Source organism: Narcine bancroftii, chromosome 1, assembly GCF_036971445.1.
Source record: "Narcine bancroftii isolate sNarBan1 chromosome 1, sNarBan1.hap1, whole genome shotgun sequence".
NCBI lineage: Eukaryota > Metazoa > Chordata > Chondrichthyes > Torpediniformes > Narcinidae > Narcine > Narcine bancroftii.
Window position 1 is genome coordinate 251,325,161 of NC_091469.1, and position 18,000 is coordinate 251,343,160.

At 46.6% G+C, this 18,000-nt stretch overlaps 1 protein-coding gene across 15 annotated transcripts in view; it reads left to right on the top strand.

Annotated features, from left to right (window-relative positions):
- pacsin3 (protein kinase C and casein kinase substrate in neurons 3) overlaps positions 1-18,000 on the top strand; it is a 61,823-nt gene that overhangs the window by 24,210 nt on the left and 19,613 nt on the right. For 6 of the 15 annotated variants that reach the window (XM_069894897.1, XM_069894936.1, XM_069894831.1 and 3 more), the window contains exons 2-3: positions 6,713-6,840; positions 17,221-17,312. In XM_069894897.1, coding sequence (XP_069750998.1) covers positions 17,268-17,312 — 45 coding nt within the window. In that variant the 5' untranslated portion in view covers positions 6,713-6,840; positions 17,221-17,267. Of the gene's footprint in view, positions 1-5,692; positions 5,756-6,712; positions 6,841-17,220; positions 17,313-18,000 lie in introns of those variants that run through there. The other 9 variants (XM_069894909.1, XM_069894903.1, XM_069894917.1 and 6 more) reach the window with 4 other exon arrangements.

An 18,000-nucleotide genomic window follows, 5' to 3' on the forward strand; every position in this document is an offset into this window, starting at 1 on the left:
TCAGCTCATGTCCTCTTGTCTGTATCTCCCCCTTAAAGGAGAAAGCCTCTCCACGTCAACTCTATCTATACCCCTAATAATTTTAAATACTTCAATAAAATCCCCTCTCAACCTTCTACGCTCCAAAGAATAAAGACCTGTGGCGCTTGCAGGAGCTGAAGGAAATCACTGCTACCATACCGAAGGTAGTTAATGACTTTTTATTCAAATTCAGCACGCCCATTTAAGGGCAGCGTGAGCTCAGTCACCTGGTGCATTGTGACGTCATAATCACCTCCCAGGGTGGGCGCTGGAAGGGATGCTGGAGTCAGAGAGAAACCTCTGACGACACCATTTCCCCATGGCTGCCCTTCCACGTGACGATACAAGCGGGGCCATTTCGCCATGAGGATGTGTGCCGCCACAGACCTAACTCATTTATCCTTTCCCTATAACTTAGATCCTGTAACCCTGGCAACATTTTAGTAAATCTTCTCTGCACTCTCCAATTTGTTGATATCTTTCCTATTCTTTGGTGACCAAAACTTGTACACAATATTCCAGATTTGGCCTCACCAATGCCTTGCACAATTTTAACACAACTTCCCAGCTCCTGTACTCAATGCTCTGATTTATAAAGGCCAACATACGGTAAGCTTTCTTCACCACCCTATCCACATGTGACTTCACCTTCAGGGAACTATGTACCATTATTCCTAGATCCCTCTGTTCTACTGCACACTTCAATGCCCCACCATTCACCATTTATGTCCTATTTTGATTTGCCCTACCAAATTGTAACACCTCACACAAATCTGCATTCAACTCCATTTGCCATCTTTCAACTCACTCTTCTAACTGACCTAAATCCCTCTGGATTTCCCTCTAGCTCCACCTATCTTAGTATCATTCACATACTTGCTAATCCAATTTACCTCTGCATCGTCCAGATCATTAATGTATATGACAAACAGGAATGGACCTAATTCTGAACCCTGAAGCACACCACTAGTCACTGGTTTCCAATCAGACAGACAGTTATCTACCACTACTCTCTGGCATCTCCCATTCAACCATTGTTGAATCCATTTTACTACTTCAATGTTAATACCCAATGATTGAACCTTCCTAACTAACCTTCCCTGAGGAACCTTATTAAAGGTCTTACTAAAGTCCATATATACAAATCCACTGCCTTACTCTCATCAACTTTCCTAGTAACCTCCTCAAAAAATTCGATAAGGTTTGTCAAACATAATCTTCCCCTCAAATCCACATTATCTGTTCCTAATCAAACCCTGCCAATTCAGATATTTATATCTAAGAATACTTTCTATTAACTTACCCACCACTGACGTCAAACTTACAGGCCTACAATTACTAGATTTACTCCAGACACCTTTTTTAAACAATGGAACTACATGAGCTACCCTCCAATCCTCCAGCTCAATTCCTGTCACTAATGACATTTTAAATATCTTCATCAAAGCTCCTACTATTTCTAAACTAACTTCCCTAGGGAATATCTTGTCAGGACCTGGAGACTTATCCTCCTTTATTTTCCATAAAAGCCCCAGAAATTCCTCTTTAATCATTCATTGTTTCCAGAACTTCCCCACTTATTTCCCTTACTTTAAACAGATCAATATCCTTCTCCTTAATAAAAAAAAATCTGTTCAAAATCTCCCCCATCTCTTTTGGCTCCACACATAGCTGTCCACTGTCAACATCTAGGGGATCAATTTTATCCCTCATTATCCTTTTGCTCCTAATAAATCTGTAGAAACCCTTTGGATTTATTTTCACCTTATTTGACAAAGCAACTTCATATCTCCTCTAAGCCTTTCTAATCTCCTTCTTAAGATGCTTTTTTACATTCTTCTAACACCTCATTTACTTCATGCCATCTAGATTTTTTGTACACCTCTCTCTTCTGAACCATATTTCCAATAACCCTTGAAAACCAAGGCTCCCTAAAACATTTAACCTTTCATTCTAACAGGAACATACCGTCTCTGTACCTGTAACATTTCATCTTTGAATGCCTTCCATTTTCCTTCTACATCTGTCCAATAAAACAATTGATCCCAGTCCACACCTTCCAAATCCATTCTCATCTCCTCAAAATTAGCCTTTTTCCAATCAAAAATCTTAACCCTGGGTCCAGACCCATCTTTCTCCATAATTATTTTGAAACCATTAGCATTGTGATCACTGGACCCAAAGTGCTCCCCAACGCACACTTCTGTCTCCTGACCTATCTCGTTTCCTAATAGCAGATCCAACACTGCCCCTTCTCTCACTGGTATGTCTATATATTGATGTAGAAAACAATCCCGCACACATTTGACAGACTTCAAACCATCCAGCCCAATTACAGTACGGGAAAGTTTAAATCTCCCACAATCACAACCTGGTGCTTACTACAAATATCTGCTATTTCCTTATGGATTTGTTCCTCCAGTTCCCTCTCCACATTAGGTAATCTATAATACACCCCCATAAATGTTACCATTTCTTTCCCCACTCCTCAGTTCCACCCATATTGCTTCTCTTGACAAGCCCTCTAATCTCTCCTCCCAAAGCTCTGCTGTAATACTTTCTCTAACAAGCAATGCAACATCTCCCCCTCTTCTTCCCCCTATTCTATCACACCTGAAGCAACAAAATCCTGGTATGTTTAGATGCCAATCACATCCCTCCTGCAGCCATTTTCACTAATGGCTGCCACATCATATTTCCAAGTATTTATCCATACTCTAAACTCATCTACACTTCTCACACTGCTCCTAGCATTGAAATAAATACTTTTAAGAAAATCTCCCTCTCTTGCTCTCCATTGACTACAAATGGTGCTTACAATGGCTGCCTTCAATTTCATCCTTCTCCCCTCCATCTATTCTTAAAACTTAAATTTTAAAAACATCCAGAATTCTGGAAATTCTCAGAAGGTCAAGCAGCAAGATAGAGAAAAACCGTGAACACCAAGTTGATGCCCTCTGTCAGAACCAATTAAGGGTCCTCCAATCTGAAACATTATTAACACTTTTTGGAGGGAAGCAAACACATGAAATGTCTGATCAAGTGGTTTCATTAGAAGCAAAAGTAAAGCCTATTCAAAGCCCCAAAAAGGATGGAACCTTTCGCACTAAAACTCCAATAATCCACTGTTCAGAGTCCGGATTGTTCGGCATCAGGCTCACCAGCTGACGTTTAATGGGCTTCCCAGAAAAATCACTGGAAAATTTATTACAATTGTGTGAAACATCATTGGAGAGGGGCAAAATAAAACTGTGTTCAAAAAATGTGCGGTCCACACTTTCTTCATCTAGAGGGTGTCAAATTATCAGATGGTGAATGGTCGGATTGCCAGATATCGATACATATTTGTGGCAAGGCACAGGAAGCAATCAAAAGAAGTTAATGGAATATTGGTTCATGAACAAGGGAAGACCACGTTGCAAGGGGGTGCTGGGATGTGGGTAGAGGGAGAAGAAACCAAGTGACAGATATACAAAGCCTAAATTAGACCACAGAGCAGAGTGTGTGTATCTAAGTTTCTGGTCACATCAATTGGCCTTGAAGAGAGAGCGTAACATAGATTTGTCAAGACGCTAAGTGGAGCCCAAGTGTTGAATTCTGAGAGATTGATTACATTAATCTGTGTTGGTTTCCCAGGAATACTGAACTTAAGAGGTGATTTTGATTGGTTATCAAGGAACTTAAAGAAAGTATTTCTCCTTGGTTTGGACTGAGAGGGCTATCTAAAAATAAGAAGCAGATCTCTCAGAGATGAATTTAGACAATATATTTATGTGTGGAATTTTGTAGACATTTGGAACCATCTTCTGCAAATGGAAATTAATACTGAGTTAAACTTTAAATCCGAGGTCAATAGAAGTCTAGCTTTGACCTTGGGAATGAGTGCTAAATGTGCCCTCCAGCAGTGTTTCACCACTTCCAAAATTCAGATTTACTTTGGAGTCAAAGGAACTGTTTTGGAAGTGGACCGTATGGCCCAGTCCATTTACTAGGTGCAACATGCGTCATGGTAAACGTGGGTTCTCTCTCTACACCCTGTCGCCGTACTCAAAAAACAAAAGGTCAGCAGATTTGTGATGATTTATAATAGACCCTGTCACTGATTTTAGGTTCTTTCTTTGGCTTGGCTTCGCGGACGAAGATTTATGGAGGGGGTAAAAAAGTCCACGTCAGCTGCAGGCTCGTTTGTGGCTGACCAGTCCGATGCGGGACAGGCAGACACGATTGCAGCGGTTGCAAGGGAAAATTGGTTGGTTGGGGTTGGGTGTTGGGTTTTTCCTCCTTTGCCTTTTGTCAGTGAGGTGGGCTCTGCGGTCTTCTTCAAAGGAGGCTGCTGCCCGCCAAACTGTGAGGCGCCAAGATGCACGGTTTGAGGCGTTATCAGCCCACTGGCGGTGGTCAATGTGGCAGGCACCAAGAGATTTCTTTAGGCAGTCCTTGTACCTTTTCTTTGGTGCACCTCTGTCACGGTGGCCAGTGGAGAGCTCGCCATATAATACGATCTTGGGAAGGCGATGGTCCTCCATTCTGGAGACGTGACCCATCCAGCGCAGCTGGATCTTCAGCAGCGTGGACTCGATGCTGTCGACCTCTGCCATCTCGAGTACCTCGACGTTAGGGGTGTGAGCGCTCCAATGGATGTTGAGGATGGAGCGGAGACAACGCTGGTGGAAGCGTTCTAGGAGCCGTAGGTGGTGCCGGTAGAGGACCCATGATTCGGAGCCGAACAGGAGTGTGGGTATGACAACGGCTCTGTATACGCTTATCTTTGTGAGGTTTTTCAGTTGGTTGTTTTTCCAGACTCTTTTGTGTAGTCTTCCAAAGGCGCTATTTGCCTTGGCGAGTCTGGAAAAACAACCAACTGAAAAACCTCACAAAGATAAGCGTATACAGAGCCGTTGTCATACCCACACTCCTGTTCGGCTCCGAATCATGGGTCCTCTACCGGCACCACCTACGGCTCCTAGAACGCTTCCACCAGCGTTGTCTCCGCTCCATCCTCAACATCCATTGGAGCGCTCACACCCCTAACGTCGAGGTACTCGAGATGGCAGAGGTCGACAGCATCGAGTCCACGCTGCTGAAGATCCAGCTGCGCTGGATGGGTCACGTCTCCAGAATGGAGGACCATCGCCTTCCCAAGATCGTATTATATGGCGAGCTCTCCACTGGCCACCGTGACAGAGGTGCACCAAAGAAAAGGTACAAGGACTGCCTAAAGAAATCTCTTGGTGCCTGCCACATTGACCACCGCCAGTGGGCTGATAACGCCTCAAACCGTGCATCTTGGCGCCTCACAGTTTGGCGGGCAGCAGCCTCCTTTGAAGAAGACCGCAGAGCCCACCTCACTGACAAAAGGCAAAGGAGGAAAAACCCAACACCCAACCCCAACCAACCAATTTTCCCTTGCAACCGCTGCAATCGTGTCTGCCTGTCCCGCATCGGACTGGTCAGCCACAAACGAGCCTGCAGCTGACGTGGACTTTTTTACCCCCTCCATAAATCTTCGTCCGCGAAGCCAAGCCAAATAGCAGGATTACATTTGCTATTTCCCAATCTACAACAGCTGCTCCAGAACATAAAGAACTTTGGAAGTGGCTAAATTAATACGATCAGATCCTGATATTAAGGACATTAAAGTTAATCAAGAGGAGTATAAAATAATTTTATTTGCAGATGATGTCTTGATATATTTGACTGATTCCTTGAATTCCTTCCATCAATTGCATTTAAGGTTAGAGGAATATGGTGAAATATCAGGTTATAAAATTAACTGGGGTAAAAGTGAAATTATGCCTTTTTTGACTGGAAATGACACACGCATTTAAATGGCCAGATACAGGAATTAAGTACTTAGGTACTCGAGTGGACAAAGATTTAAATAGTTTGTACAAATTAAGTTATTTGCTATTCCTTAAGAAAATTATAGATGATTTGAATAGATGGAGCACATTACCACTAACTTTAATTGGTAGAGTAAACTGAATTAGGATGAATATTTTTCCTAGAATACAATATTTTTTCAATCAATACCTAAAAAAAAATGAAAGGATTTAAATATGAATATAAGGAAATTTTTATGGAAAAGTAAAATGGCGAGGGTTTCTTTGGAAAAATTAACTTGGAAGTTTGATTTGGGAGGCTTGCAACTCCCTAATTTTAAAAATGATTTATTGGGCTGCCCAGTTGAGATTTATTAATGTATTGTTTGACTTGGAGAAAAAACCCGCTTGGATGGATATTGAACTCTATAAAATAGGAGAAATGAATTCACAAGATTTTATTTATAAATGGAATTCTAAATTGTTGACTGGAGTTAGCGGTACCCCTTATTTTGAAACATTTGAAACAATCTAGAGTAAAATTGATAAAGAAATAGGTTCAAGAGAATTATTGTTAAGAAAGAAGCCTTTACCATAGAATTGACGTTCCATTTTCCAATCTTTAAGGATTTGGTCACGACAGGGTATTAAAAATATTGAAGATTGTTCTGAGAGGTCAAAAATTGACCTTTGAATAAATTTTATATATCTCTAATAAAACATTTTTTTTTGTTACTATCAAGTAAAGGACTTTCTGAATGGAAAAAGTGGGAGTGAATTTGACGTTACCAAATTGTAGCGAGGCTGTATTGTTAATTTGTAATAGTAATAGTCGTTAATTTATCTCTGCAATGTATGTTTTGTTACAGAAGGGATCTTCTGAAGAAGGGTGCTTAAGAGAGAGATGGGAAGTTGATTTGAATAGGCAAATAGATGAAAGAAATTGGACGGAGTTGTGTAAGGATAGTGTGACAAATACAATTAATGTAAGATACAGGTTGGTACAATATAACTTTCTTCATCAGTTAAATCTTACCCCACAAAAGTTACATAGATTGAACTATACATTACCAGGTTTGTGTTTTAGATGTGGACAAGAGGTTGGTACATTTTTGCATTCTTTTTGGCAGTGTCCTAAGGTAAAAAGCTTTTTGGCTTGATTTGAGTAATTTATTATAACGAATATTATAATAGGGATCAAATTCCTGCAGAATCTTATGCTATTTTTAATGGGTAATATTAAAGGCATTACACTTAAATTAAAATTAAATATGTATCAAATAATGTTTGTAACAATTGCCTTAGCAATATATAGGAAATATATTGCTATAAGGAATAGATACCATGTATTTTAGAAAATATGGTGCCCATATTTGCAGAGTGTTGGAATGAATATTTTGTAGCGGCAGCTACACTGCTAACTGAAGGATCCCACAACCAGCTGGGTTGAGTTCAGTGATCAAAAACTGATTTATTGCAGGCTGCCTGGCTAGTCTTATACTCTCAGCCCGGACCTGGCTGAGAACTGCACTGGGGGGCCCCCGACGTCATCGGAGTGTCACGTGGGTCCCCAAGTGCAGGCTTCTGAGCCCGGTGCCGAGGTCGGAAGGAAACCCCTGATGGCACCATTTTGGGCAGCTGCCCCGCTATGTGCGTGACAAGCGGGGCTGGTTCACCTGCCTAATGGCGTACCGCCACACAGAGCCACCAGAACCAGCGCCAATGTCCTTTTTTTGCTGGGTGGCCTCCCTTCTTGGGTTGGGCCACAACTACTGGTTTGGTGGGGTCGAGATGGGCTGGCTTTAACCTGTCCACCGTAAACAGTTCCCTCTGCTACCACCGATGTCCAGTGTGAAAGTGGATTCTGAGCATTGGACGACTTTGTACAGCCCTTCGTATGGTCTTTGTAGAGGTGCTGTGGATGGTCCCCGCCTGATAAAAATGTACTCTACGGAGTACAGCTCGCTGGGGACTTAATAGGCCAGTGTACCGTGTCTGGGCAGCGGTAGGGGTGTGAAGGAGTCCAACTGGGCCCGGAGGCAGGGAAGTAGACCGTGCAGAAACTGATGGGGGTTGTGAGGTGCGTTGATGAGCTCACCGGGTAAGGCTAGCGGTGCACTGTAGACCAACTCAGCTGATGACACCTGTAGGTCTTCTTTGGGTGTCGAGCAGATGCCCAGGAGCACCCAAGGCAGGTCGTCCACCCAGTCAGGGCTGGTGAGGTGGGCCATAAGTGCCGACTTAAGGTGGCAGTGCAATCACTCGACTAGCCCATTGGCCTGTGGGTGATAGGCCATGGTGTGATGTAGCCTGATCCCCAGCCTGTTGGCGAGCTGTGCCCAGAGCGCAGTGGTGAACTGGGCACCCTGATCACTGGTGAGGTGGTTCGGGACGCTGAACCAGGCAACCCAACCGTTCAAAAGTGCTTGGGAGCAGGAGTCCATGGAGGCATCTGGCATCGGGATCGCCTCTGGCCAATGAGTGGTGCAGTCTACCATTGTGAAAAGGTAACGGTTATCTCAGGAAACGGATAAGGGTCCAGCGATGTCCACATGTATGTGGCTGAACTGTTCCCAGACGTGTTCGAAATCTTGTACGGGCGCTCTGATGTGCCTGTGTACCTTGGAAAGCTGGCAATGGGTGCAAGTTCTGGCCCAGTCCGCAATCTGCTTCCGAAGCCCATGCCAGACGAAATGTTCTGCCCCCATACAGACCATGGTCCTGATGGAAGGGTGGGAAAGGTCATGGATATGGTGGAAGATTTCTGCACCACTGCTGGGGAACCACTGGTTGTGGGGTGCCCATGGAGACATCGCATAGGATGGTGCCCTCACTATGAGGAGTCGGGAGGTCCTGGAACTGCAGGCGCACGATGGCAGTTCTGAAGGCCCGTGTCTCCTCATTGGACTTCTGGTCCCAAGCAACCTGGTCAAAGTCGAGGCCGGGTGTCAGCGCACGAATGGCCAGTCGTGAGTGTGCATCGGCGACCACATTGTCTTTCCCCACCTTGTGCCAAATGTCAGTGGTGAACTCTGACACGAAGGAGAGGTGACATTGTTGGCGGGCCGACCAGGGATCTCTTGCCATAGCGAGCACCTGAGTGAGGGGTTTGTGGTTGGTAAAAATGGTGAAAGGCCTCCCCTCCAATAAATAGAGGAAATGACGCATCGCCAGGTACTTGCCCAGCAACTCATGATCAAAATCACTATACTTGCGCTCTGGTGGGCAAAGAAGTCGGCTAAAGAATGCCAGTGGTTTCCACTGTCCGTTCACCTGCTGCTCCAGGACGGCGCCAACGGCTGTGGCAGAGGCATCGACAGAGTGCACCATACGTAGGTCGGTGTGTGGGTGGACAAGCAGGGTAGCCTTCGCGAGGGCATCTTTTGTGGCTTTAAATGTTCTGCTGGCCTCTGGAGTCCAGGCGAGTGTCTTTGGCCACGACGAGGACGAAGAGCAGCTGCATGATGCGCGCAGCGTGATACGCTGCATGATGCGTGCAGCGCCTGGAATGAAGCGGTTATAGAAATTGACCATACCCGCGAACTCCTGTAGCTCCTTGAGGTTGTCCAGGCGTGGGAACTCCCTGATTGCAGCAACCTTCGTAGCGGCAGATGTGGCTCCTTCGGCCATGATGGTATGGCCCAGGAACTGCATGGACTCTTTCCCAAACTGGCAGTGGCACATTAAACTTTAAGTTAAATAATTTCCCCAGTGCTGGTGGACGAAGCAGAAGCCTGAAATGGATGACTTGCTTCTGGGTATGCTCTTTGAAGCCCCTGCAAGGGCTAGGTGTTCCACCGCAGCGCTAGAGGAAGGCTTGGCGTGGTCATGCCCGTGACTCATAACCTGCTGGACTGCTGAGCCCTCTGGGAATCGTTCAAACCATAGCTCCTGAGCCTTTTGAGCGACGTTTCTAGGGTCATCGAAGCTCTCCTGGGACAGTAATGGCTAGATGTCTTCAGGCAGATGGTCGAGGAAGATGCACTTGAAGAGTGGGCAGTTGGTGTGATCACCCGTGAGTGCGAGCATCTCGTCCATCAACTCAATTGGAGTTCTGTCCCCCAAGGCGTTAAGGCGCAGCATCCGAGCGGCACGCTGGTGCGTGGAGGGGCTGAGGGAGCTGGTGAGCACCAGCTTGATGGTCCCGTACTTATCTTCCACGGGTGGGTGCTGAACAAGATGCAGCATTCGTTTGGCGGTGGCCTGGTCCAGGGCAGCAACCACATGGTAAAACTTGGTTGAATCTGATGAAATCTGGCGGAGGTGAAACTGAGCCTCTGCGTGGCTGAACCAGGTCTCCGGCTCCTAAACCCGGAAGTCAGGAAGCTTGATGGCTATAGCGTTGATCAAAGGGTCGTTCATGTTGGGTTAAAAGACGTTTGAACATGTCAGGGTCACCAATTGTAATGGCGGCTACACTGCTAACTGAAGGATCACACAACCAGATGGGTTGAGTTCAGTGAGCAAAAACTGATTTATTGCAGGCTGCCTGGCTGGTCTTATACTCCCAGCTCGGACCTGGCTGAGAACCACGCTGAGGGGCCCCGACGTCACCTGGGCGTCACGTGGGTCCCCGAGCGCAAGCTTCTGAGCCTGGTGCCAAGGTCGGGATGAAATCCCTGACAGCGCCATTTTTGCCAGCTGACCCGCCGCATGCGTGACACGCGGTGCCGTTCACCTACCTAATGGCGTACCGCTGCAATTTAATCATTTAATCATTTCTCTGTAACCTCAAACCTGGATGACCTCCTTTATTTGATGGTAAATATGATTTCTGGAAAGGACTCTCTCAACAATCTCTGGTCTTTCTTACATCTTGTATCTTTCTCATTCCTTCTTTCTTGGGGCCTTAGGGGAAGGGGGGGGAGGAGTGGGTATGGGCATATATACATGCATATGTGTGTGTGTGTGTGTGTGTGTGTGTGTGTGTGTGTGTGTATATATAAATATATATATATATATATACACACACACACACACACACACACACATATATGCATGTATAGGTGGGATACACACACACACACACACACACACACACACACACACACACACACACACACACACACACACACGTATAATGGATTAGACTATTTTAAAGTCTTGTATTGTAAATTTTATTTGGTAGTTAAAACTTATAAATTTAAATGTACCAAAAAATAATGTTGGAAGCTGACCCCCATTTCCTTTAGTACTTTAGAATGTAGATTATCAGTTGAGGATTAGTTAAGCCATTACCTCCATTAATTTCAGTTGCATCCCTCTTAGCAGAGACTTAATTCCCACATATATACTAGGGGTTTTGCCTGCCTTCTTTGTGAAAACAGAACCAAAGTATACATTCAATTAGAACATGGACAGTACTGCAGAGCGGGGCTGGCCGTTCAGGTTCTGATTGAAGATTTCTCTCCTCTTAACCTTTCTCTCCACGTATATAATTATAAAAGCTTTCAGTCAGTTTTTACGTTCCCTGTTCATTTATTCTCATTCCATCTTCCATCCTTCAAGCTTTGGTCCTCTTTTGCTGATTTCAAAAATGCTCCCAATCTTATGCTCTGATTTTTTTTCTGGAAACTTTGTAGTCTTTATCTTTGGATTTAAGCACTAAGCCTAATTTCTGTAACCATGCTGTATCTCTACATTAAACTTTTAAGTTAAATAATTTCCTTGGTAAGCTGTGATTGAGCACTCTTTGCCGACTTATTTTGTGCCAGATTCATTCATTCACATTCAGGTTTCTTGCCGTTCGGTGAAGGCGATCATGTCTCTCCATCTGCATGATCTCCGACCCTCTGAATTGTAGTTGTTGCCTCCCCTGTTCTCTTTCGGTGAAGCTCCATCTTCGAGCTGAGGCCATAGTCGATGTTGAGTTATACAGGGGAAAAAATACTGAAGTGGTTTCCCTTTGCCTTCTTCAGTTGGAGTGTCCATACTGGACAGGTCACCCTGGCCACTGATCAGCAGATTCATCTGCCCAGTGTTTTTAGTTTCACAACCATAAATTCCAATTTGTAGAATCTGCTTGTAAAAACCATCGACCACCTGTGAATGCAAAGCCGTGTCTGCCGTAGAGTACACAGAGGACCTGATCCACGATGCAGGGGGTCAGGTCGAATTCCATACAACAGACTTTTGGAGCAAGGGGAACTCGGCCTGCAGAGAGGAGTTGAGCTGGGAGATGCACTGGAAGTGGTCCTCCAGAACATGGAGGCCTACCATCTGGCAACGCGGCCACCTAATGGTCACCCCGGTTGCAGCCATCCTGGGACCACCCCCACCCCCCAGCTCTGCTAACGACCAGACTACAGCAGCAGTGCTCTGCAAAAGCCTCCCGACGCTCTTGACCGGTTCTGGTAATGACCCAACCACAGCAGTGGTGTTCCAGGAACCCCCAAGGTGTTACTTCTGTAGCCTGGGTAAGCATCAGAGAAAGCACTGCCCAGCAAAGGATTTGATCTGCTCCAGCTGCGGAAAGAAGGGCTGTTAGGCCAAGGTGTGCAAATCCAAACCCATTCCTATCAGTGCCGCGTGCAGATTGTGGAGTCTGTCTTCTGCAGCACCACCATCTCTTGGGACCAGCAGCGCCCTGTGCGATCTGTGACGGCCACTATCTTGGACACCATCTCCAGGACTCAGCTGCGTCACGTGCGGGCCGCAGAGGCCACCATCTTGGGTGCCATATTCTGGATCCGGCAACACCGCATTCAGGCCCTGGGGGCCGCCATCTTCTTCTGCAGCAATGTGCAATGACCGATCCTAGCCTCCATCACCCTCAACCAGGACGGGCCGCACCAACTCACCAGGTCGATGATGGACATCAAGGTAAACGGTCATGTGACAAGATGCTTGTTCAATAGCAGAAATATGGAGAATTTTATACATCCAGACGCAGTGCAGCATCTCTCCCTCACAGTACTGCCGGTAAACCAGAAGGTCGCCTTGGCATCCAAAACATTCAGGGTTTCTGTATTGTGACTTTAAACTGCTGGTAATGTCGCAGCTCTGGGCTGCTATACTGTTGGGGCTTGATTTTCAATGTCCCCTTAAAAGCGTGACGATTCATTCATACCTCACCATTCATACCCAGCAATTCAATAGCAAACCCCCCCCCCTCTGCCATACCTGTCCACTAGCCTAACTACTCACCATGTACGGCTTGTGAACTCTCTACACTTAAAGGGGCCTGTCACTATTCGCCAACCTCACCCTTGATTGCAAACCCATTGCCACTAAAAGCAGACTGTGGCAGTGCCTTCATCTGTGCAGAGATACAGTACTTACTTAAGGAAGGGGTTATTGAAGCCAGTGATAGACCTTGGAGAGCACAGGTAGTGCGGAACAGGGAAAAGAATAGAATGGTCATTAGATACTCAATTGGACCTTCCGCGAATCGCCAACATGGTCAACCAAATTGTCCAGTATCTGGTCTTTTTGACCATCGACCTAAAGTTAGCATATGATCAGCTACCCATCCGCCCAGAGGACCACCAGTATACAGCGTTCGAGGCAGATGGCTACCTCTACCACTTCCTGCAGGTCCCCTTTGGTGTCACGAATGGTGTTTCAGTCTTCCAGTGGGAGATGGACTGGATGGTGAATCAGTATGAGTTGCGGGCCACTTTCCCATATCTCAACAATGTCCCCATCTGTGGCCACAACCTGCAAGACCAAAATGCCAATCTCCAGAGATTTCTCGAGACAGCCAAGCACCTTAATCTAATGTACAACAAGGCCAAGTGTGTGTTCCGCACAACTCGCAGGGCCATCCTTGGCTGTGTCATGGAGAATGGCATCATTGACCCGGACCCAGACCACATGCGACCACTCCTGGAGCTTCCCCTCCTACTCAGCCTCAAGGCCCTAAAGAGGTGCCTTGGATTTTTTTCCTTTTATGCTCAGGGGGTCCCCAATTATGTGGACAAGGCCAGCCCCCTCATCAAATCCATGTCCTTCCCTCTGGCAGAAGAGGCTTGTTCAGCTTTCAACTGCATCGTCCAAAATTGCCAAGGCTAATGATGTACGCGGTGGATGAATCCACCCCTTTTCAGGTGGAAAGCGATGCATCAGACTGTGCCCTGGAAGCTACCCTTAACCAGGCTGGCAGAGCCATTGCATTTTTTTTTTACACGCCCAGGGCCCCGAGATCTACACTCCTCAATTGATAAAGAGGCCCAAGCCATTGTTGAGGCAGTGCAGCATTACCTGGCTGGTAAGAGATTCACCCTACTGGCCGATCAATACGCTGTCACGTTCATGTTCGACAATCAGCAGCTGGGAAAAATCAAAAACAATAAAATACTGCGGTGGAGAATAAAATTATCCACTGATAACTACAACATCCTGTACCAGCTGGGGAAGCTAAATGAGCCACCAGATGCCCTGTTCAGTGGGACTTGTGCCAGCACTCAGGTCAACTGACTGCAAAATCTCTATAATGATCTCTGTCACACCGGAGTCACCTGGTTTTTTCACTTCATCAAAGCACACAACCTGCCGTTCTCCAATAACGAGATCCTGTCCATGACAAAGAACTGCCTGCTGTGCTGAGGGCAAGCCGCACTTCTACCAGCCAGACCAGGGCACACCTTATTAAAGCCACTGACCCCTTTGAGCAACTTAGTGGCAACTTTGAAAGACGCCTGCCCTCCACCGACTGTTACATATACTTCCTTAACATCATGGCCGAATATTCCCATTTTTCATTTGCCATCCCCTGATCGGACATGACGGCTGCCACAGTCATCGAGGTCCTGTGCGGTATCTTCACTCTATTTAGCTTATATCCACAGCAACTGGGACTTAGTGGCACAAGCAGGACCACTAGTTACAAACTGGGGTAACAGGCAAGAAGGGGGGAGGGAGAATGCTACCATCTGGAAGGCAGTCCAAAGGCCTCCCGGTCTCCCGGGAGGTTCTCCCGGAGGCCCTTCAATCTCCCAGGTCTCTGCTGTGCCTCTAACGCTACACCACATGAATGTATGTTTTCCTTCCCCAGGAAATCTATGACAGGGACCACACAACCAGCATGGCTGACATCCCTGGGGCATGTCCTGCTCCGGAGGCATGTGAGGAACCATAAGTTTGACCCATTGGTCAAAAGGGTCCACCTCCTCCATGCCAACCCCCAATATGCCTACGTGGCATATCTGGACTCACACGAGGACACTGCTTCCATTAGGGACTTGGCTCCCTCACAGGCCCTGGAGACCACTGCTAATCACCCCACACCCTCCTCACATGATGCACCCAACCTCTGGTATCCTGCTTCTGCCCTGAGGGAGGGTACACCAGGCACGGCACCCACCCACCAGCACAATTCTGATGGATACGAACAGGCGCCCGACACCGTCCAGGGCTCCGCTGCTGCACTGCAGCCGTAATTGGTTCTATGATGGTCCCAGTGAATGGCCAGACTGCCTGATAGGCTGAACTTATGACTTTCAAATTGTAAGCATGTAACTTTGTAAGTTCCACTTCACCCCGTGGGACTCCTTTTAAAAACAAGGGGTGAACGTGGTAAACCACTCTCACGTATAATTATCTGGTCAAGCATGCTGATTGGCTGGTTGTACCTGTGCCCCTCCCCGCAGGCTCCTGTATAAAGGTGGCTGTTCCACAGCTTCCTATTTCTCAGTGCAGGGCAGCAGAACAGTAGAGATATGCCATGTTCTCAAGTGAATTAAAGCCCATTGGTTCCTCCACAATAGTCTCCTGAGTGATTGATGATGCATTAAGATCTAAACCAGAATTATCAGATCAATGCTTCAGATGTGGCATTGAGACAGGAACCTTTGGACCTGTACCAAGGTGAGACCCTTCTGGGTGAAACTAGGCCAAGTCCTAGAAAAAAAAATCATAGGTAAAGAATTCCCACAGGACCCAGAGCTGTTCCTGTTGGAAAGCATAATGGACATAAGACTTACAATGAACCTGTCCATATTTCAAATCCAATTTGCAATGATCGCATTGGCAGGGGCCAGGAAGTGCCTGGCGGCTCCGTGGAAATCTGACTCCTGCCTGAGCATTACATGCTGGAGCACAGAAATATGAAGCTGGGTCCCCTTGGAGAAAATTACTTACAACTTAAGGAAAAAGTATAACACTTTCTTGAAAATTTAGCAACCTTACTTAAATTCCATAGGAGGGCGATTATCGTGTGGACCATCGCGCCTTGCCATCCTACCTTCCTCATCTATCCCTCAAGAAGAGGCGAGGGGGGGGTCCATCCCATCCCAACCAGGAAAAGAGAAGAAAGCAGCCTGACCACTGGCGCTGTGTTGTGACAAACCCATAATGATGTCCGTTTCATATCTTGGACGTGAACATTCTGAATGTTGTGTGTAACAGTGGTTGGTTAAGTGTTAAACGTGGGGGTGGAGAGGGAGGGAGAGAGATGGCAGGAGCTTGAACTCTGCAGAAAACTGTACAAAATGGAGTCAATGCTGATCCTGTTTCATTGACACTGACAATGTTGATTGGAAAATCATCAATAAAATATTCAACAAAAAAGGTTGCTTAGAGTGGAGGATTGTAGTTATATAGATATGATTCTCATTGGAAAATAGGAGGTGGAGGGATAACTTTATAGTGGTTTATAAAGTTAATCTGATTATTAATTTTGTGATGCAGGGTGCTAACAGACCCTCCCAGTCCACAAACCCACACCACCCAAATACAGCCATGGGACCAATTAGCCAACTAACCCCCTTATGCCTTTGGAACGTGGGAGGAAACTGGAGCGCCCACATGAAACTCGAGCCGACATGGGAAGAACGTCCACACAGACAGCGACTGACTCGAACCCAGATTGCTGGTGCCATAAGAGTCTTGCGCTAACAGTGTTGCCCCACATCTATCCAGGTGTGGTGTATTGGACCTAAACTTGCTGATTCCTCTAAGTTGCATTCAAGCACGCAGTTTGACTGCCGGCCTGTTGAAAGCGGGTTAGCTTTGAAGATTCAAGATTCCTTTATTGTCATATACATAAATACACAAAATCTGCCAACTGTTTCTTGCCGTAAAGGTGCATAAAGAGGTGCCAACAAGCTCAAGAAAGAGAACCAAAAGAGTCCCTTCAAAGACACCGTGTCCTTGGATCTGTAACCTCTGCAGATTCACAGCCTCCTCCCCATTCCAGCAGTGAAGTCAAGCTGGTCCTGAACCCTTGATATGATTCAGGAAGCTGAGGCCCTTTTGGAGTCCTAATACTCAGAGCCAGGTCTGAGTTGGTTGGTCAGGGAGTGTTGCCGCAGCAGCTCTGTGCCCAGGTTATGCCACACCTCAGCTGGCAGGGTACTGGGCAGTGCCGATCCCCGATACTACAGGCTGCGCATCCTCTCTGAGAATGCCTCTGCTAACGTCTGTTCTTCTCTCCCAGCAGAAGTATAAGCCGCCAAAATTCTGTGCTGCAAGAAAACAGCAGGCATGTCAGTGCCGGGCGAAGGTGAAGCTGGCGAGAGCTTTTGGGAGGTCAGTTGCAGTCTCCTGACTCCACCACGGTCCTGGCTCAACATCTCCCATCACTCCTGCCTGATCCTCCCTAGTCCTTGGCCCCATTACCACCCAACCCCCCATTCACTCTCAACCTGACCTGCCCCCCCCCCACCCCCCTCCCCGCCGTTGCCCCAATCACCCTCTCTTCTTCCCCACCCCACCTGTCAGGCAGAAGATGCATGAAAACGTACCTCCAGGTTAAGACCTAGGGGCAGGAATAGGCCATTCAGTCCATCGAGTCTGCCCTGCCATAAGCTGATCCATTTTCCCACTCAGCCCGACTGCCCGGTCTTCTCCCCATAAACCTGGTTAAATAATAATCTATCAATCTCTGTCTTAAATACACCCAATGACTTGGCCTTCACAACTGTCTGTGGCAACAAATTCTGCCAACCTGTGGCTGAAGAAATTCATGTTCTAAGTAGATGTCCTTTAATCCTGAAGTTGTGCCCTCTTGTCTTAGACTCTCCCACCATGGGAAAAAATCTTTCTACATCTCCTCCGTCCACGCCTTTCAACATTCGAGATGTTTCATTGAGATTCCCCCCCCCACCCCCATTCTCCTAAATTCCAATGAATACAGGCCAAGAGTTGTCAAACATTCCTTATATGATGACCATTTCATTCCCAGAATCATCCACTTTTAAATCCTCCCCAATGTCAG